At 42.8% G+C, this 19,299-nt stretch overlaps 1 protein-coding gene and 1 long non-coding RNA gene across 11 annotated transcripts in view; one reads left to right on the top strand and one right to left on the bottom strand.

Annotated features, from left to right (window-relative positions):
• The window catches only part of marchf2 (membrane-associated ring finger (C3HC4) 2), a 53,202-nt gene extending 38,727 nt beyond the window's left edge, over nucleotides 1–14,475 (top strand). For 8 of the 10 annotated variants that reach the window (XM_072482655.1, XM_072482648.1, XM_072482653.1 and 5 more), the window contains 4 exons: nucleotides 107–321; nucleotides 6,068–6,263; nucleotides 7,073–7,282; nucleotides 13,557–14,475. In XM_072482655.1, coding sequence (XP_072338756.1) covers nucleotides 146–321; nucleotides 6,068–6,263; nucleotides 7,073–7,282; nucleotides 13,557–13,709 — 735 coding nt within the window. In that variant the 5' untranslated portion in view covers nucleotides 107–145 and the 3' untranslated portion in view covers nucleotides 13,710–14,475. Of the gene's footprint in view, nucleotides 1–80; nucleotides 322–6,067; nucleotides 6,264–7,072; nucleotides 7,283–13,556 lie in introns of all 10 variants that reach the window. The other 2 variants (XM_072482658.1, XM_072482651.1) reach the window with 2 other exon arrangements.
• On the bottom strand, nucleotides 4,428–7,092 carry LOC140395160 (uncharacterized). Its single transcript, XR_011936118.1, has 2 exons — nucleotides 6,992–7,092; nucleotides 4,428–4,962 (listed from the first exon to the last, which is right to left on the bottom strand). It is a non-coding gene; the product is annotated as an uncharacterized lncRNA (long non-coding RNA).
• Nucleotides 14,476–19,299: the final 4,824 nt, after the last annotated feature.

Genomic DNA, 19,299 nt, shown 5'->3' with positions numbered 1-19,299 from the left:
CAGTAAGTGTTAACAAGGTTTTCTTTATATTCATAGGTGACGATGAAACTAGACTTGTACTAAATTAATTTAAAACATAGGTGCTCCTAAATATTGTGTTTTTCAGACGCAGCGTGAATGTGGAGGGCATTAACTCCTTGTTGCCATGACAACAGGCGACTGCTGTCATCTTCCAGGATCTCTCTGTGATTGTACTGGCAATGCCACCTTTTCTAAGACAGTAGCGGCAGCTGATGTGGGACGGCCTCAGTACGTCACGCAAGTAACAGCAAAAAATGGACGTCTGCTATCAACTGTCATTAAGGCTCTAAGCACTCAAAGGTAAATCGGGGTGATGTGTTAATGTGAGAAACTGGAAATGCACTTGTCTGTTTTTGTTCCTAATGTTTTGAGTCATCTTGTTTAGTAGCTTTGAAATATTGTACTACGATTTCTTTTCTCTGCCATGTTTGGCTTGAGATATTATAGTGAGCCATTGGTAACTGTGATATACCTCCTTAATTTTCTAATTTTAATCCGGATGCCTGTAGCAGCAACTTGTATTTATATGGCGCCTTTAACACAATAACAATTTTCCGAGATATTTCACCTTGGTGGAATAAAGTGCAAACGCTGAGGGCCACGTGAGGGAGTATTAGGGAAGGTGATCATAATCTTGGTCAAAGAGATGGGTTTTAAGGAGAGTCTTAAAGGAGGAAAAAAAGGAGAGGTTTGGAGAGGGAATTTCTTCAGTAGCCAAAAATACAGCTGCCAGTGGTGTAATTACAATTGGGGATGCTCAAAAAGCCTGAATTAGATGAATGCAGATATGAATGTTTTAGAGGGGCAGGGATGGGGGGGTGGCATTTACATAAGGGAGGGATAATGAAGCAACAGCAAACTATTGAGGGACTAAGTCAGTAAATGTTCTGGTTCTACAGGAAAATCGTTCTCCCTTCCCCCTCTTCCTCGAAACCAATGCAGATTCCATATTTTTGATACATTGCTGTGTCAGTGGTGTGTAACACAGGTTTGTTGATGACTCAGATGGATGTCAGTCAATATTTGCTTTCACATGATGAAAAAGGTGCTAATGCAACACATAGCTTCCTCTTGTGTGTATAGAATGCCGATATAAAGGGCAGCAGTGTGTTAGTCCTGTTGCCTCACGACGCTGAGGTCCCAGGTTCGATCCCGGCTCAGTGCCACTGTTTGTGTGGGGTTTGCGCATTCTCCCTGTGTTTGTGTGGGTTTTGCACCCACAACCCAAAGATGTGCAGGCTAGGTGGATTGGCCATGCTAAATTGCCCCTTAATAGGAAAAAAAATGAATTGGGTACTCAAAATTTTTTTTAAAAGGGGGGGAAAAGGGAAAAAAAAGAATGCCGATATAGTTCAGAATGTTAATACCCTTGAATGCAGTAGGGTGGGATAGAACAGACAAAGTTCCATTCTTAATGGGATTGTGTTGTATAGGCCTTAGATGGTGGATGGCTGGAGATGGACTATAGCACCTGGACCTTTCTTAGGAGGTGTAAATTAAAAGCACCATTGATGGTCTCTTGAATCTTGGTGTATGGAGTAGATGACGGGGAACCTGAAGAGGGAAAGGAATTAACCTTCAAAATCTGTCAAGAAATAAAGCAACCCCTGGAGGTTCTGTTTGTGTGACTGTTTCCTGTTTTTGTTGGAGGTGGGATGTGAGCTATATGGGTGCCATGTTTTGTTATGGGTAGAAACTCTAGGCTCAAAAATTCAAACATCCTATGTGTTAAGCTCTGATAAGAACTAGAAAGCAAGTCTTGACTCCTTTGACTCCAAGTTTATGTTAAGCAAACACTTCTCCAACAACACCATAGTGTCACTTGTATCCCCTTTTTGTTTGTCTTTGGGGGAGGTGACCTGTTTTTGAAGCGTCACGATCCACAATACCCATCTTTTCCATAAACCTGCCCAACTCCTTTGCCATTCGTATTCTACCCATTGAACTGGGGGTCAACATATCTACCCTCTGCTCTCGAACATGTATAAATCTCCTCCCATAATCAACTGATGCGTGGCCAAGTCTGGTATTACTGCCAGTAACCCCCTCATAAAACCTACATCGTCCCAATTCGGTGCATATACATTCACCAATACACCGGCATCTCTTCTAATCCCCCACTCACCATTATATATCTCCCATCCGGATCCCTCACTTCCTTTGTGCTCACAAACCCCATTTTCTTACTCATCAAAATTGCCACCCCCCCGCGACTATGAATCAAACCCCGGGTGGAAAACCTGACCCACCCATCCCTTCCTGAGCCTAACCTGGTTCTTCACATGAAGGTGCGTCTCATGCAGAAAGACCACCTCCGCTTTTAAACTCCTTGGGTGCGCAAAGACCTGTGAAATTTTCACCAGTCCATTGAGCCCTTGCACATTCCATGTTAACAGTCGTACCGGGGGCTTACACCTCCATTCCCCTCTACCTTCCGCCATCCTCACCTTTCAGCTCTACCCCCGTTAATTTCACCCTGTACCTGGTCCATCCAAGATGGCCCCCTTCTCCGCCCCTGATCATGTTTCGCCTCCAACCTCACCTCGCCGTATCACCCTCCCTTCCCCATCCTCCACCTCTCTCTCTCAGCCTTCTCCCCCACCTCACTTCCGTTCACCAGCATTACCTGCCAGCGTGGCAACTCCTGCCCAAAGGCTCCTCCTGCTGACACCCCCACCCCTTCCCCGCCCTCACCACTCTGTTGTGTGAAGAAGGTTCCCCGCTGACCCCCAAACAAAGACTCATCTCGAACCACCGGTTTTCTCCCCCAAACACAAACAAAAAGAAAAAACTCAGCCCCATACAGCAGGAGATGGGTGCGGACACCCGTCCCCTTACAAACTTTTCACCTCTGCACCCTTTGTCAACCCAAGAGTAAAAAGGAGAAAAAACCCTCCACATTGGAGGAAAAGAAGAAAAAAAAACCTCCCTTCAACCCCGATCTATCCATGGTCTTGTGTTCTCAATTACTTCAAAGTGCCAGCACCCCTGTCACCCAAAATTATTCAGTTCAGTTCTCGCCCAGTTTGTGCTCCTTGATAAAGTCATTGGCCGCTTCTGGGGTCTCAAAATGTTATTCCCGGCCTTCATAGTTCACCCATAGTTTCGCCAGGTAGAGCACCCCAATCCTGATCCACTGTCGATACAGCACCGTCTTGGCCCTGTTGAACCCTGCATGTCATTTTGCCAGCTCAGCTCCAATGTCCTGGTTTATTTGGACCTTGATCCCCTCCCATTCGCAGTTGCGCTTCTCTCTAGCCCACTGCAGAATCTTCTCCTCCACGAACTTGTTGAACCTCACGATCACCCACTCCGTGGCGGCTCCCCTGCTCTAGGCTTCTGCCTCAGAGACCTGTGGACTCTGTTCACCTCTGGGGCCTTGTCCAGCACCCCCTCCGCCACCAGCCCCACCAGCATCCTCGAAACATGCCTCGTGGCACTCGCACCTTCTGCTCCTTCAGGCAGGCCCAGTGTCTGCAGATTCTGCCTTCTCGACTTCTTTTCCTGCTCCTCCACCGTTGCTCTCCATGTTTTGCAAAGGTCTCCTAAGAGCCCCACGTCTGCCGTAAAATGCCACCACCCAATTGCTGTGGTCCGACACCACCCTATCAATCTCTTGGATCTGCAACCCCTATGCCTGCAAGCATTTCTCCACCCTCTCCATCGTTTCCTTCAGGGGTGCCACAACCCTTTCAATGGCATGCGAGCGATCCTCTTGCATCTCCTTCCTCTGCTGGCAGAACTCATTTTTGATGAAGGCCATCTGGGGCTTTGCTACTTACACTAGCCCTTCCCCCTCCACCATCCTTCCACTGGCTGCTGCGTCACAGGTCCCTTCCAACTCCTTGGCCAAGTCCTTCACCTTCTGCCATGTTTGATAACCAGCAGACATACCACTCCAGGGGGGAACTTATCCTCCGACCATCAGTTACACTTTTCCGTCGAAGTTGCAGCCGATTTCGGGTAAAAAGAGCTCTTTTCTACACCTTCAAGCAGGAGCTGCCCTGTGTGCGACCACTCACCATGGCTGCCACCGGAAGTCCCTGTTCCCCACAAGCTGACTCTCGTTCTCTATTTTCCCCTCAATCAATCTCTTGGTCCTCTTTTGTTGAATTCTGGCCAATTTGTATGCCTCTTCTTTGGATCTAACCATCTCTAATTTCCCTTGTAAGCCATAGTTTAGCCACCTTTCCTGTTTTATTTTTGCGCCAGAAAGGAATAAACAATTGTTGCACCTATGCGCTCTTTGAATGTTTCCCAATCCATCATAACCAACTTGCACCTCATATCATCGTAGTTTTCTTTATTAAGATTCAGGACCGGATAAATCGCGAGAAATTGTTCCCACTTGAGAGCATCAAGAACTGCGGGTACAGATTCAAAATAATAGTCAAAAGGAGTAAAAGTATGGATGGATGGATGGATTTGTTTATTGTCACGTGTACCGAAGTACAGTGAAAAGTATTTTTCTGCAAGCAGCACAACAGATCATTAAGCACATTAAAAGAAAAGGAAATAAAAGAAAATATATAATAGGGCAATACAAGGTACACAATGTAACTACATAAACACCGGCATCGGGTGAAGCATACAGGGGTGTAGTGTTAATGAGGTCAGTCCATGAGAGGGTCGTTTAGGAGTCTGGTAACAGCAGCGAAGAAGCAGTTTTTGAGTCTGTTCGTGTGTGTTCTCAAACTTTTGTATCTCCTGCCCGATGGAAGAAGTTGGAAGAGCGAGTAAGCCGGGTGGGAGGGGTCTTTGATTATGCTGCCCGCTTTCCCCAGGCAGCGGGAGGTGTAGTTGGAGTCAATGGATGGCTGGCAGGTTTGTGTGATGGACTGGACTGTGTCCTCGACACCCTTAAGTTTCTTGCGGTCTTGGGCCAAGCAGTTGCCATACCAGGCTGTGATGCAGTCAGATAGGATGCTTTCTATGGTGCATCTGTAAAAGTTGGTAAGAGTTAATGTGCACATGCTGAATTTCCTTAGTTTCCTGAGGAACTATAGGCGCTGTTGGTAGTAGCGTCGACATGGGTGGACCAGGACAGATTTTTGGAGATGTGCACCCCTAGGAATTTGAAACTGCTAACCATCTCCACTTCGGTCCCGTTGATGCTGACAGGAGTGTGTACAGTACTTTGCTTCCTGAAGTCAATGACCAGCTCTTTAGTTTTGCTGGGATTGAGGGATAGATGGTTGTCGCTGCACCACTCCACTAGGTTCTCTATCTCCTTCCTGTATTCTGACTCGTCGTTATTCGAGATCCGGCCCACTACAGTCGTATCGTCAGCAAACTTGTAGATTAAGTTGGAACCAAATTTTGCCACACAGTCATGTGTGCACTGGGAGTATAGTAGGGGGCTAAGTAGTGCGAGTAAAGTAGTGTGAGACAAATGCGAGTCCTAAAAATAGTGAGAGACAATGTTTTTTCACCCAGACAGCAGTTGTCCGGTCCGTAATGAACTTCCTGAGAGGTGGACAAAGGTTCAATCGAGGTATTTCAAAAGGGATTTGATCAAATGGGAATGGATTGCTATTTGAAAAGAGAATGTACAGGATCACTGGGATAAGGCAGGAGAATGGCCTCCTGCACTTTAAATGTACTGTGAAATTGACTAACATTTGAGATCGAGGCGAGACCAAAGCTAAATTTCTCTCATTATTAAAATATTTAAATCATAAAAGTTTAGGTTTTTGTTTGACTATTTGTCTTTTGCTGATAAAAAGGTCTATCATCATTTTCTGCTTGGTATAAATATAATGCACATATAGGGGTGAAGAGTGTATAATTTGACAGTGGGAAATAAATGTGAGTATGAAATTCAAATAGTTAAGCCTCATCAAATGGCAAGATTAAGTTACAGTCTAGAACTTTATTACATAATCTGTTTACTGATTAGTCAGCAATTGTCTCACTGCTATGGAATTCACAATCAGAATTTTGGCTTTTATAGATCACTGCATTATTAGGTTATAATGTGCAGAACAATATTTCTTATACAGTGCACTGTGCAGATCTTGATAAAATGTATATATTTAATTTCCAGTGATGGACCAATTTGCCGGATATGTCATGAGGGCAACAATTTGGAAAGCTTGCTGTCACCTTGTGATTGCACTGGAACACTTGGGACAGTTCACAAAACCTGCCTAGAGCGATGGCTTTCATCTTCCAATACCAGCTACTGCGAACTTTGCCACACTGAGTTTGTGGTGGAGCGAAGGCCTAGACCTTTGAGGGAGGTAGGTGTAATACAACAATCATAAGATGCATTTTACATTACTACGTTTAAAGGTAACATTTGAAAAGTAATTCTCTAATTTTCGATGCAGATTAAAATTTGCTTTTGTGGATTTTATTCCTTTTGCAAGATTTTACGAACAGTTTTTCAGATTTTAAAGGACTAAATAGAGCATTAAGTTTTAAGCTGGGCAATATTTTGTATAATACTTTCCCGACTCTTGAATGGATTTGTAAATGCAGAACTTCGTAATGATGCAATTAAACCTGGTGGAATGAATGAGGAAAGAAAAAGGTAGGAAAAGAGCTGTACCAATGATATTACTTGAGCAGGGATGTATTTTTTGAAACTTGTATTCATAAAGCATCCTTAGCTTAGGACATTGTGTTTAAAGCTGTTTTATAGGACAGAGAGGAAAGTAAACATCTAACCTTTTGACTTCTTATTAGGTATCATATTACCATGATTGAATAATTAAACCCTCTTGAAATGCAGCCCATAATTATTGGGCTATGAATGCATTCAGTCCATTGGAATTGGTGCTAATGTTAAAAAGAAACTGTGATAGAAAGTAGACTACAGACAATCATTCAATTTGTAGAGCATTTTAGGAGAAGGTTTCTTCCACACACGATCTGTATCAAAATCGTAGACTTAAATAAAGAACTGATGTACAGATTTGTTGCATTGCACGCCAAGGACATTTTTTCCACCCATCCTGGTTATTACCTTGGTATTAATTTTGCTGTATTTATCTGTTCAAATTGTGTTCTTTATATAGGTGGGTAATGCAACTGTCCTGTCTTTCAGTGGCTCAGAGATCCGGGTCCTAGGAATGAGAAGAGGACGTTATTTTGTGACATGATTTGCTTTCTTTTCATCACTCCATTAGCAGCAATCTCTGGCTGGCTCTGTTTGAGAGGAGCACAGGATCATCTACAATTCAACAGCCGCCTGGAGGCAGTTGGACTTATTGCACTCACTGTTGCACTTTTTACCATCTATGTCCTGTGGACACTGGTAAGTAGATATTAGGAATTCGATGAAATTAAACATCACCTGAGTCATTCCAGAGTAATTTTGTTCATTTCAACTGATTTAATCCTTAGACATCTGGGAGAGTCTCCCTTTGTCATCCCCCTCTGGTAACTTGTGTCAGTGTTACTTGTGTATGAGCTGAAATCAAGCAATAGTACAGTAATCAAATCTTTTTTTTTAATTCTTTTTTTTTTTTAAGAGTACCCATTTCATTTTTTTTCCAATTAAGGGACAATTTAGCGTGGCCAATGCACCTACGCTGCACATCTTTGGGTTGTGGGGGCGAAACACACGCAAACACGGGAGAATGTGCAAACTCCACATGGACGCTGACCCAGTGCCGGGATCGAACCTGGGACCTCGGCGCCGTGAGGCAGCACTGCTAACCACTGCACCACCGTGCTGCCCTACAGCAATTGTGTGTGTGTGTGTACGTGTGTACATAGCACATTGACAGCATTAGATCACAAATCCCTCTTTGAAAAGGTTTTCAATGTCAGAACCTTTTTTTGTTATAAACTCACGTGGCCCTTACAGGTTTCAAATTGGATGGAGAATTACATTGCCCATCTTTCAATCAGCAAAAGATCCATACTGGTGTTTCACTCCATTACGGTTTCTGCAGTAACCAGAACTTTGATTTTGAGACTTGGCTTCTACATTAATTTAAAAGGTGCTATGAACATTTGGCTCTGACTGATGGGATACAAAAACCTCAAATCCAAATATCAATGTGTCATCTGATTTATGATTCAGGTATCCACTGCAAAATCAAAAAGGGAATAGTACCAGTCAATGAGAAACAGGCATCGAATACAACCAAGCTGCATTGCTCCAAGTTTAATAGGGGTTTATGGAAATGAGATTGCCCAAATTTTCAATTTGTTTATTTTTTAAAAACTTAATCCGGCCCCATACCTTCAAATCCATTGGCAAAGTTTAATGTTTTTTTCTAGTTTTTGTGGAGATTTATTCCTTCACATTTGCTGCAGGGAGGATTATGGGCATGTTGCCTTCTTCAAAGTTCTAAATTATTACAGCAGTCTTGCCAAAAATGGAGAATTTTTAAGGTGCATCTTAAAGGCAGAAAGGTTTAGGGAGCAAATTGCAGAACATAAGGTCTGGCAGCTGAAGATGACTGCCAATGGTTAAAATTGGATTGGATTGGACTTTGTTTATTGTCACGTGTACCAAGGTACAGTGAAAAGTATTTTTCTGCGAGAAGCTCAATAGATCATTAAGTACATGAAAAAAAAAAGGAACTAAAAGAAAATACATAATAGGGCAACACAAGGTACACAATGAACTACATAACACCGGCATCGGATGAAGCATACAGGGTGTAGTGTTAGAGGTCAGTCCATAAGAGAGTCGTTTAGGAGTCTGGTAACAGTGGGGAAGAAGCTGTTTTTGAGTCTGTTCGTGTGTGTTCTCAGACTTTTGTATCCCCTTGGGGCAACCTAAGAGGTCAGAATTGGAGGAGCACAGTCCCACAGGGTTGTGGGGCTGGAATAGGTTGCACAGAGAAGGAAGGAAGGATGAGACCATGGAGAGACTTGAAAACAAGGATGAAAATGTTGAAATCGAAGCATTGCTTAATCAGGAGCCAATGTAGATCAGTGAGCACAGGGATGATGAGTGTAAGTTAGGACGTGGACAGCAGAGTTTTGGATGACCTCACTTCACAGAGTAAAAAGTGGGAGGTCAGCCAGGAATGTGTTTTTTTTTAAATTTAGAGTATCCAATTTTTTTTTTCCAATGAAGGGGCAATTTAGCGTGGCCAATCCACCTAGCCTGCACATTTTTGGGTTGTGGGGGTGAGTCCCACGCAGACATGGGGAGAATGTGCAAACTCCACACAGATAGTGACCCGAGGCCAGGATCGAACCCAGGCCTTCATTGCTGTAGGCAGCAGTGCTAACCACTGCACCACCGTGCCGCCCAACCAGGAGTGTGTTATGATCAAGTCTGATGTAAAAAAGGTACTAATGAGGGCTTCAGTAGCTCGTGAGATGAGGCAGTGATGGAGTCAGGCGGTGAACAGAGGTGGAAATGGTGATGGTATCAAGGATATAAATGACATCCCATGTGAGTGAAAAAGTAAGCAGCCTTTCCCAATTTTCTCCTAGATTTTGGGCAGAATCAGAAGCTTGTCGCTGGATTAATTATGACACTAAGGCTGCAAACAGTGTGGTTTAGCTTCAGGCAGTTATCAGGGAGAGGGATAAAATTGGTGTCCAGGTTGATGACAGGGACTGAAGGCGGTGGCTTTGGTCTGCCAAAACCTAATTAGAGAAATTTCTGATAATCTAGTTTTGGATGTTTGACAATTTAGAGGTGGTGGAGTATCTGAGCAATGTGGTGAGGTGCCGTTGGGTGTCGGCAGCATACTCATGGAAACTGCATTTTCGGATTATTTGCCAAAGAGAAGTGTGTGGATGTGAAATGAGGGAGGACCAACGTTAGGCTTTTTGGGTACACCAGAAATAAAGGCGGAGGAAGGAAAGCCAGTGCCAGTGATTCTCTGGCTATAATTTGATAAATTCAAATGGAATCTGGCAAATGTATTCCCACCTTGTTGGATGACAGAGGAGAGGCGTGTCAAAGGCTGCAGACTGGTTGAGAGAGGCTTTTTCACTCATATGGAATGTCATTTGTGTCCTTGATGCAAGCCATTTCAGTACTATGGCAGAGCGGAAATCCGATTGTGGAGGGATTCAAAATAGTTCTGGGAAAGATGGGATTGCATTTGGGAGTAGTCACATTCAAAGACTTTGGAGAAGAAGTTGGAAATGACCGGTAGTTTGCAAAGTCAGAGGGTCAATGTTGGTATTTTGAGGAGGGGGTAATGTTGCAGATTTGATAGCAAGAGAGCCAGAACTTGAAGAGAGAGAACTTAGCTTTCTGGCGGCTTTGACAAAGAGTCATCCAGACTCAGAACATTAGCTACCTTTTCTCTCCACAGACACTGTCAGACCTGCTGAGATTGTCCAGTGTTTTCTGTTTTTGTTATCTTTCTGGCTCCTATTTTAGTAATAGTTAAGTTGTGTGTCAGTTCAGTGGGAATAGGGTGCATGGAGCAGGAGGTAAAGATTAGTGGGAGACTAGAGGACTGGGAAATCTTTAGGGGGCAACAGAAAGCTACTAAAAAAGCTATAAAGAAGAGTAAGATAGATTATGAGAGTAAACTTGCTCAGAATATAAAAACAGATAGTAAACGTTTATATAAATATATAAAACAAAAAAGAGTAGCTAAGGTAAATATTGGTCCTTTAGAGGATGAGAAGTGAGATTTAATAATGGGAGATGAGGAAATGGCTGAGGAACTGAACAGGTTTTTTTGGGTCGGTCTTCACAGTGGAAGACATAAATAACATGCCAGTGACTGATGGAAATGAGGCTATGACAGGTGAGGACCTTGAGATGATTGTTATCACTAAGGAAGTAGTGATGAGAAAGCTAATGGGGCTAAAGGTAGACAAGTCTCCTGGCCCTGATGGAATGCACCAATTACCAAAATTCACTAGACTCTGAGGTGGTCCCGGCAGATTGGAAATTTGCAAACGTGAAACCACTGTTTAAAAAAGAAAGTAGGCAGAAAGCGGGTAATTATAGGCCAGTTAGCTTAACTTCGGTAGTAGGGAAGATGCTGGAATCTGTCATCAAGGAAGAAATAGCGAGGCATCTGGATGGAAATTATCCCATTGGGCAGACGCAGCATGGGTTTATAAAGGGCAGGTCGTGCCTAACTATTTAGTGGAATTTTTGAGGACATTACCAGTGCGGTAGATAACGGGGAGCCAATGGATGTGGTATATCTGGATTTCCAGAAAGCTTTTGACAAGGTGCCACACAAAAGATTGCTGCATAAGATAAAGATGCATGGCATTAAGGGTAAAGTAGTAGCATGGATAGAGGATTGGTTAATTAATAGAAAGCAAAGAGTGGGGATTAATGGATGTTTCTCTGGTTGGCAATCAGTAGCAAATGGTGTCCCTCAGGGATCAGTGTTGGGTCCACAATTGTTCACAATTTACATAGATGATTTGGAGTTGGGGACCAAGCGCAACGTGTCCAAGTTTACAGACGACACTAAGATGAGTGGTAAAGTAAAATGTGCAGAGGATGCCGGAGGTCTGCAGAGGGATTTGGATAGGTTAAGTGAATGGGCTAGGGTCTGGCAGATGGAATACAATGTTGACAAATGTGAGGTTATCCATTTTGGTAGGAATAATAGCAAAAGGGATTATTATTTAAATGATAAAATATTAAAACATACCGCTGTGCAGAGAGACCTGGGTGTGCTAGTGCATGAGTCGCAAAAAGTTGGTTTACAGGTGCAACAGGTGATTAAGAAGGCAAATGGAATTTTGTCCTTCATTGCTAGAGGGATGGAGTTTAAGACTAGGGAGGTTATGCTGCAGTTGTATAAGGTGTTAGTGAGGCCACACCTGGAGTATTGTGTTCAGTATTGGTCTCCTTACCTGAGAAAGGACGTACTGGTGCTGGAGGGTGTGCAGAGGAGATTCACTAGGTTAATCCCAGAGCAGAAGGGGTTGGATTACGAGGAGAGGTTGAGTAGACTGGGACTGTACTCGTTGGAATTTAGAAGGATGCGGAGGGATTTTATAGAAACGTCTAAAATTATGAAGGGAATAGATAGAATAGATGCGGGCAGGTCGTTTCCACTGGCAGCTGAAAGCAGAACTAGGGGGCATAGCCTCAAAATAAGGGGAAGTAGATTTAGGACTGAGCTTGGGAGGAACTTCTTCACCCAAAGGGTTGTGAATCTATGGAATTCCTTGCCCAGTGAAGCAGTTGAGGCTCCTTCATTAAATGTTTTTAAGATAAAGATAGATAGTTTTTTGAAGAATAAAGGGATTAGAATAAAGCAATTAAGGGTTATGGTGTTCAGGCCGGAAAGTGGAGCTGAGTCCAAAAAAGATCAGCCATGATCTCATTGAATGGCGGAGGAGGCTCGAGGGGCCAGATGGCCTACTACTGCTCCAAGTTCTTATGTTCTTATAACTCTCAAATAAGGTGAGTTAGGATAGCCATGAGGGGAGATGAAAGAAAAACTAAAGAACAGTATGAATTCAGGGCAAGGGAAGCAGAGACAGTGGTAGCTGGTCGGATGATCACAATCCCAGTGACAAATAAGTCAAAAAAAACCTTGCACTTGTTGGAGGTGAGGATGGATTTAGCAAGATGCTTTTCAGTAGAGGGAAGAATCGAGTGGCTTTTGTTGCATTCCAGGATGAATCCAGTACAGTGACAAGAACAGAACTCGTACTTTGGCCCAGAAAAAGTGGCAATTTGCTAAATCAATTGTCCTCCGTATCAGTCTGTTAATGTCATTCTGCCTTGCACTTATACATGCACTATTTCCAAGTATGTTTCCTGTGTGCATTATTCACACATTACAGAAAATGCGAACACAAAGCCCAAGTTTAGGCAGGTTCCTGTGTGCAAAATTACAGAGCACGGGATACATGTAATTCAAGCGTCCTGTCCAAAACTCAGCGATGCCATGTTTGAAGATAAATGTCTGATATGAACAGCTTTCCACTCTGTTGACTCATTTGGAAGGTGCAAATTAAACTCGCGATAACTGATAAAGAAAAAATCAACCTATGTAATTATTATAGGAAAAAAACTGCCTATGTCGGGGGCTGCTTTCCTGAACTTAAAACAGCAGAAAGGTTCATGGTTCGATCCCTAGCCTGGACCAAATTGGCTAATTACCACCAAATCTAACTTGGTGGTGTAACAAGCCTCTGTCCCTGTTCCAGGCAAGAGAGATTTTTTTTTTAGCCAGGCTTCCTGATTCCTGCTTATGATTACTATTCTTGACCAGGGACAAGTGAGGAAATAGTTGGGTTTATCCATGATGTTAGCCTATCAACCTGCTTTCCAAGCTGATGCGAAGTTCTACTCCAAAATGTCACCACCTCTTCAGGAAAGTTAGTGTATGGGGGAGAGGGGGTCGGAACGTGGTGCAGTGGTTAGCACTGCAGCCTACGGCGTTGAGGCCCGGCTTCGAATCCCGGCCCTGGGTCACTGTCCGTGTGGAGTTTGCACATTCTCCCCATGTCTGGGTGGGTTTCAGCCCCACAACCCAAAGATGTGCAGGTTAGGTGGATTGGCCAGGCTAAATTGCCCCTTAATTTATTTTTAAAAATGTATGGGGGAGGATGGATTTTGCAGGAAGACATACAGTGCTTGTAAAATAACTCTTGCTGATTTTTGCCCAAAGGTTTCATTCCGCTATCACTGCCAACTCTACTCAGAATGGCGAAGGACCAACCAAAAGGTCCAATTGATGGCTGCAGACCATAATAATGCCACTCAACATTCTCTCCTTTCATTAAAGCTCGTGAGGAAAGATTCCAGTGAAACAATTGTGTAAATTTATTGGCAACGAAATGCAAAGAAATGAAAATTCTCACATTTTACACTTGTCCCCAAAATGTTATGTTACTCCAGCCAGCACCGGCACAACAACAGCAACGTGTTTAATGAGATACAAGCAAGAAACAAACTTCATTTGCAACATTCTCAGGAGCCAGTATATATGCAGCCAGCATCTAAATGTCAATCTTGATGAACAATGGGATTAAAAACGTCATGTTATCTCTACTCAATTAGATGGTGATTATTCTCCCATTGTAAGGTTGAAGGTTATGGAATGGAAATGTGGATTTTGAAATTTGACAATCATTTGTGCTATCCTGTGCAAAAGAACAGGGCAAAGAACATAAGGATAAAATGTGTGTGAGATCTTAACCTACTTTATTATAAACTAGAGGCAGCAACTAGCCTTGAACATAAAGTATACCCTTAGCATTGCACAGTAATCAGTTATTGGGTCGGTCAGCACTAATTATGTAAAGACGTGGAGACCCGTCCGAATTTTATTTTTGCTGAATATTATTTTTAAATTGAGAAGTGACAGAGCCGAGATCCAAGCCCTATTGGAATCTAAAAAGTTTAAATGTGCACCCAAAGGTTTGAATTGTATCCTATTGAATTTCTGTAGAAGATGTGATAGGAAGTGTGCTCATTATCTGTGTACATTATCTAAGATGTGGAGATGCCGGCGTTGGACTGGGGTGAACACAGTAAGAAGTCTTACAACACCAGGTTAAAGTCCAACAGGTTTGTTTCAAACACTAGCTTTCGGAGCACTGCTCCTTCCTGAAGTGAAGGAAAGAGCCTGAGGAAGGAGCAGTGCTCCGAAAGCTAGTGTTTGAAACAAACCTGTTGGACTTTAACCTGGTGTTGTAAGACTTCTTACTGTACACTATCTAACACTGGTCTTATGCATCACTGAGTCACAACATCTTGATATCAAATAAGTGCCAATATAATATTCTAATATTGGTGTTATGTTAATTATTCTTGGGTGTTTTTTTCCTGGCTTTAAGAAATTACACTCTTGGGCACCAAATACTTTATCACAAAAATATGATTTTAAAAACATGTAAAGTTAGCAACACTACAGTCAACTTTCTGTACTCGTGGCCACAGTGCATAGTCAGAGAGCTTGTGAACCTCACTAAATGAGAACCTCTGAGATCAACTTTATAGTATTCAAACACAACAGTGGTGTCCAAGGTACGTTACAGTAAGTAAAATAAATCAAAGTGCAGAATTGGAGCCATTGAAATCATTAATATTTTGAAACCCATATCAAGCTCTTGAGATGGAAGGAAAGTTTAGGAGAGGGCTAATCAAAGCACTTATTATTTTTCACTGCAACCAATTTGATAAAATTTGGCTTGAATGAAAATGAAAGAAAATCATTATTTGGTTTCAGAATAAAATGGGTTGGGGGCAGATTAAGTATTCCTTCCCCAAACCTGCTTTTCTCTTTTAAAGGTTGATTGCAGGAGCTTAAAATGATTCTTTTGCTTTCTTGTCTGCTAGAGTAGGGATATATTTAAATTTCCTTCCTATCTCTCTGTAGTCATCCATAAACATTTGAAGAGTGAAATAGCAAAAGAATGTTTGGACAAAGGGTCATTTGGACTCGAAACATTCGCTCTTTTCTCTCCCTACAGATGCTGCCAGACGTGCTGAGATTTTCCAGCATTTTCTGTTTGGTTTCAGATTCCAGCATCCGCAGTAATTTGCTTTTATTTTAGCAAAAGAATATTATAGAGTTTGTGAAAAATTTTAAAGGGGACTTATTGTATTTAAATTCACTTTTCAATATGTTTACTGTCTTTTAGTCTTCAGAATGTTTTAGTGTTTTTTTAATGCCGAGTGCTTGAGGCACATTTTAAGGGTTTTGTGCAATTCCAAATGATGTAAAGTTTAAGTTTGGTGAGACCATATTTTAAAAAAAATTTTGTTTGGTTCAGTATTTCTCCTTTTGATCACTGATCTCTAAATTGAAACTGATGGTGACAGCAGCGAACTCCGACTATGATGACACAGCTCCTGCAAGCTCTAAAACTCTCATTATCATCTCTTCATACTTTTCCCTCTTTGTGGATTACCTATACACATTTTATAGCAAATTATTGGCTAGTCTTTTCTGGCGGCAGAGGTAACTCCCCATTGGCTGCAAACATGATCTTCCAATCCCACCAAAGTCATTGGCCATTTGCATTGCTTGCTGTCCCCGCCACCGCGGAACCTGCATCAAGGGGTGGTCATTGATGGGACTGGAAAACCCCACGACAGGAAGGGCTGGAAAATCCCAGCCATCACCTATGATTGAGAAACATAAAACAATAGAATTGTAAGCAGAGATGACACAAAGGTTCCAGTGAACCCTATTTATGCCCCCACATCCAACTTTCTCAGTTTCCCTACAAAGAGAAATATAGGCACTTTGTCTAATCGTTTGTTGTCAACGAAAACTGAACACTATGGGTGCGATTTAACCAAATGGGAACTATGTCCCATACCGAGCGCATCGCAGCACCGAGAAACACAACGTTATCTAACCTGACTCTGATTAGATAAGGGACCTCAGGAGGGAACGTGAGGCCAAGGCCTCGCAGTCCCATTTTCTGCACTCAGGAGTCCCATTCGCCCAAACTCCTCAGTGCAGGGATACATTGGGATGCTAGTTTTAAATGGTGTCCCGATCTCTCAAGCCCCCGAAGCAACCCTCAAACCGCCTCCTCCTCCCCCCCCCCCCCCCCACCCCCCAAAGCACCAAATCGCTTTAAGGGGATCGCCGGGCCTCACCATCTTGCAAAAGTGCCAGCTTGGCCCCCTGACAGTGCTCCCTGTTAGCTGGCTGTGCTGCCTGGGCACCATGGCAGTGCCAGGCTTGCATCCAGGTGGCATTGACAAGGTGCCAGGCTTGCACTGCCATGGCTCCCTGGTGGCATCATTAATGCTAGGGTACCACCCTGCCCATAGGGCATGCACATCTGGTAAATCTCCACGAGTGCCGTTCTATCTGGTCCCTGTTTGTGGAGACCAGTACTCAACACCGCTCGGCCAAGGTCTCCAAGACAAAGGGGATAGATCCCAATGCCTGTGAGTGAGACAATAGAACATTACAGCGCAGTACAGGCCCTTCGGCCCTCGATGTTGCACCGACCTGTGAAACCAATCTAAAGCCCATCTACACTATTCCATTGTCATCCATATGTTTATCCAATGACCATTTAAATGCCCTTAATGTTGGCGAGTCCACTACTGTTGCAGGCAGGGCATTCCACGCCCCTCCTACTCTCTGAGTAAAGAACCTACCTCTGACACCTGTCCTATATCTATCTCCCCTCAATTTAAAGCTATGTCTCCTCGTGCTAGCCATCACCATCCGAGGAAAAAGGCTCTCACTGTCCACCCTATCTAATCCTCTGATCATCTTGTATGCCTCTATTAAGCCACCTCTTAACCTCTCTAATGAAAACAGCCTCCAGTCCCTCAGCCTTTCCTCATAAGATCTTCCCTCCATACCAGGCAACATCCTGGTAAATCTCTGCAATGCTTCCACATCCTTCCTATAATGCGGCAACCAGAACTGCATGCAATACTCCAAATGCGGCCGCACCAGAGTTTTGTACAGCTGCAATATGACCACATGGCTCTGAAACTCAATCCCTCTACCAATAAAAGCTAACACACCGTACGCCTTCTTAACAACCCTATCAACCTGGGTGGCAACTTTCATAGACATGTACATGCACATGGACACCGCTCATCCACACTACCAAGAATCTTACCATTAGCCCAGTACTCTGTATTCTTGTTACTCCTTCCAAAATGAATCATCTCACACTTTTCTGCATTAAACTCCATTTGCCACTTCTCAGCCCAGCTCTGCAGCTTATCTATGACCCTCTGTAACCTGCAACATCCTTCCGCACAGTCCACAACTCCACCGACTGTCTTGTTCTAATATGCAGATTTGCCAAAAAGTGATCCCTCCTACAATGGAAGGGCTTCACATTGTGATGTCTTGCAATATCGCGTTAAATCTTGCGAGGTGTGGCGAGCCGGTAGATCCTGGGAGTGGGGTCTCCTGCATTGCGCCGTGGCATGCTGCGTTTTGGGTGCAGCATGGCTGGTAGTTCGTGCCCAATGTCTATGCATTTGTGATTCTGTCAACTTTTCCATAAATTGTGAGATAAAAAGAAAATCTTTCAAACTGAAATGAAGTACAGAGGAACATTGGAAATGTGCTTTGTTTTTATTAGATCTTCAGTATTCTGAATTTTTTTCTTTTTTAATGTAATATTGACTAATGAGTACTTTAATCTATTTGGCAAATGAGAATGGGTGTGCCTTCATTATGTTCGCAACCAGTTTACATGGGAGTGGTTTGTGATCTTATTGTAAGCAATCTTGTTCTTCAGTCTTGAACTGTTGATTGGAAATGCTACATATTAATAATCATATACTTCCAAGCACGTGTTTGTTGCTTAAGAAAATTGGCATAATAAAAATAACATCAACGCGTTAGCTGCCTTGCTTACTAAGAGAAAACAAATATTGCGCTTTATAACATTTTCAGGACACCCCAAAACATTTCACAGCCAATGGATTACTTTTATAGTGGTTCATTGACCTTTTAGATAAACTAGCAGAAGCAGTACAATGAATGGATGCTTGAACAATTTTAGTTGAAGGACTAGTATTGGCTCGAAGAGATCTGCCTTCCCCTCCTTAAATAATTCTGTGGCATCGTTTATGTCCACTTGAACAGGTAGGCAGGACCCTGGTTGATCATCTCATCTAAACAACAGTACCTCTGACAATGCAGCACTTCAACTGAAGTATCAGACTAAATCTTGATTTGTGGTGAGGGGGGGTGGCATTCAATCTATAAACCTCTGACTTGAAGTAGAGTTCCACCAACTGAAGCAAAGTGACTTTTTTTAGTTAAGGACATTTTGGAAAATGTTATGCCTTTTGACCGCTTATTCTAGTGCTCTATTAAAATCACGACATTTTCAATATTCGAAGGGTATAATACTCCACTCTTCTTTGATTTGGTGAGAACTGTGTAGTGGTTCTCAAAGCTTTAAATCTGGATACAAACTTGCTCTGTTTATTGCAAGACCAACTGCGCAATATATAGGAATGTGCAGAGCCTTTCCTCTGGTCAGGTACAGGAATCCCAGCAATGTAATCTGTTAATGGTTGAACTTTCCACTTTTGAAAAGCTGCCTAAGTTTTATATTCCATTGCCTGGCTGCTGGGAAAACCTTGCTGACTTGTGCAACACACACATTATCATTGTCAGTACTTAACATAGACAAGCACCTGCCTGTGGGCCTTTAAATACAAAACTACTGTATAAAGAATGTGAGTCGGTTCGCATTTCCTCTTTTTGCTTAATGTGGTTACTGACTTTATAACCTGCCATCTTGAGCCTTAATTTGCTTATTTGAACCTCTATTCCCCAAGTAACTCCAACATGCTGGTTGGATAGGTATTCTGCGAATGTTTTTTATTTTGATATTTTTTATTAATCTGTGTATAAAATTGCACCTGTGTTACAGATGCAAAATTTATTTTTGTTTAAA

The sequence above is a fragment of the Scyliorhinus torazame genome, chromosome 18, assembly GCF_047496885.1.
Source record: "Scyliorhinus torazame isolate Kashiwa2021f chromosome 18, sScyTor2.1, whole genome shotgun sequence".
Lineage (NCBI taxonomy): Eukaryota > Metazoa > Chordata > Chondrichthyes > Carcharhiniformes > Scyliorhinidae > Scyliorhinus > Scyliorhinus torazame.
Note: the sequence above shows the minus strand (reverse complement) of the source record. Positions and strands in the feature narration are given on the sequence as shown.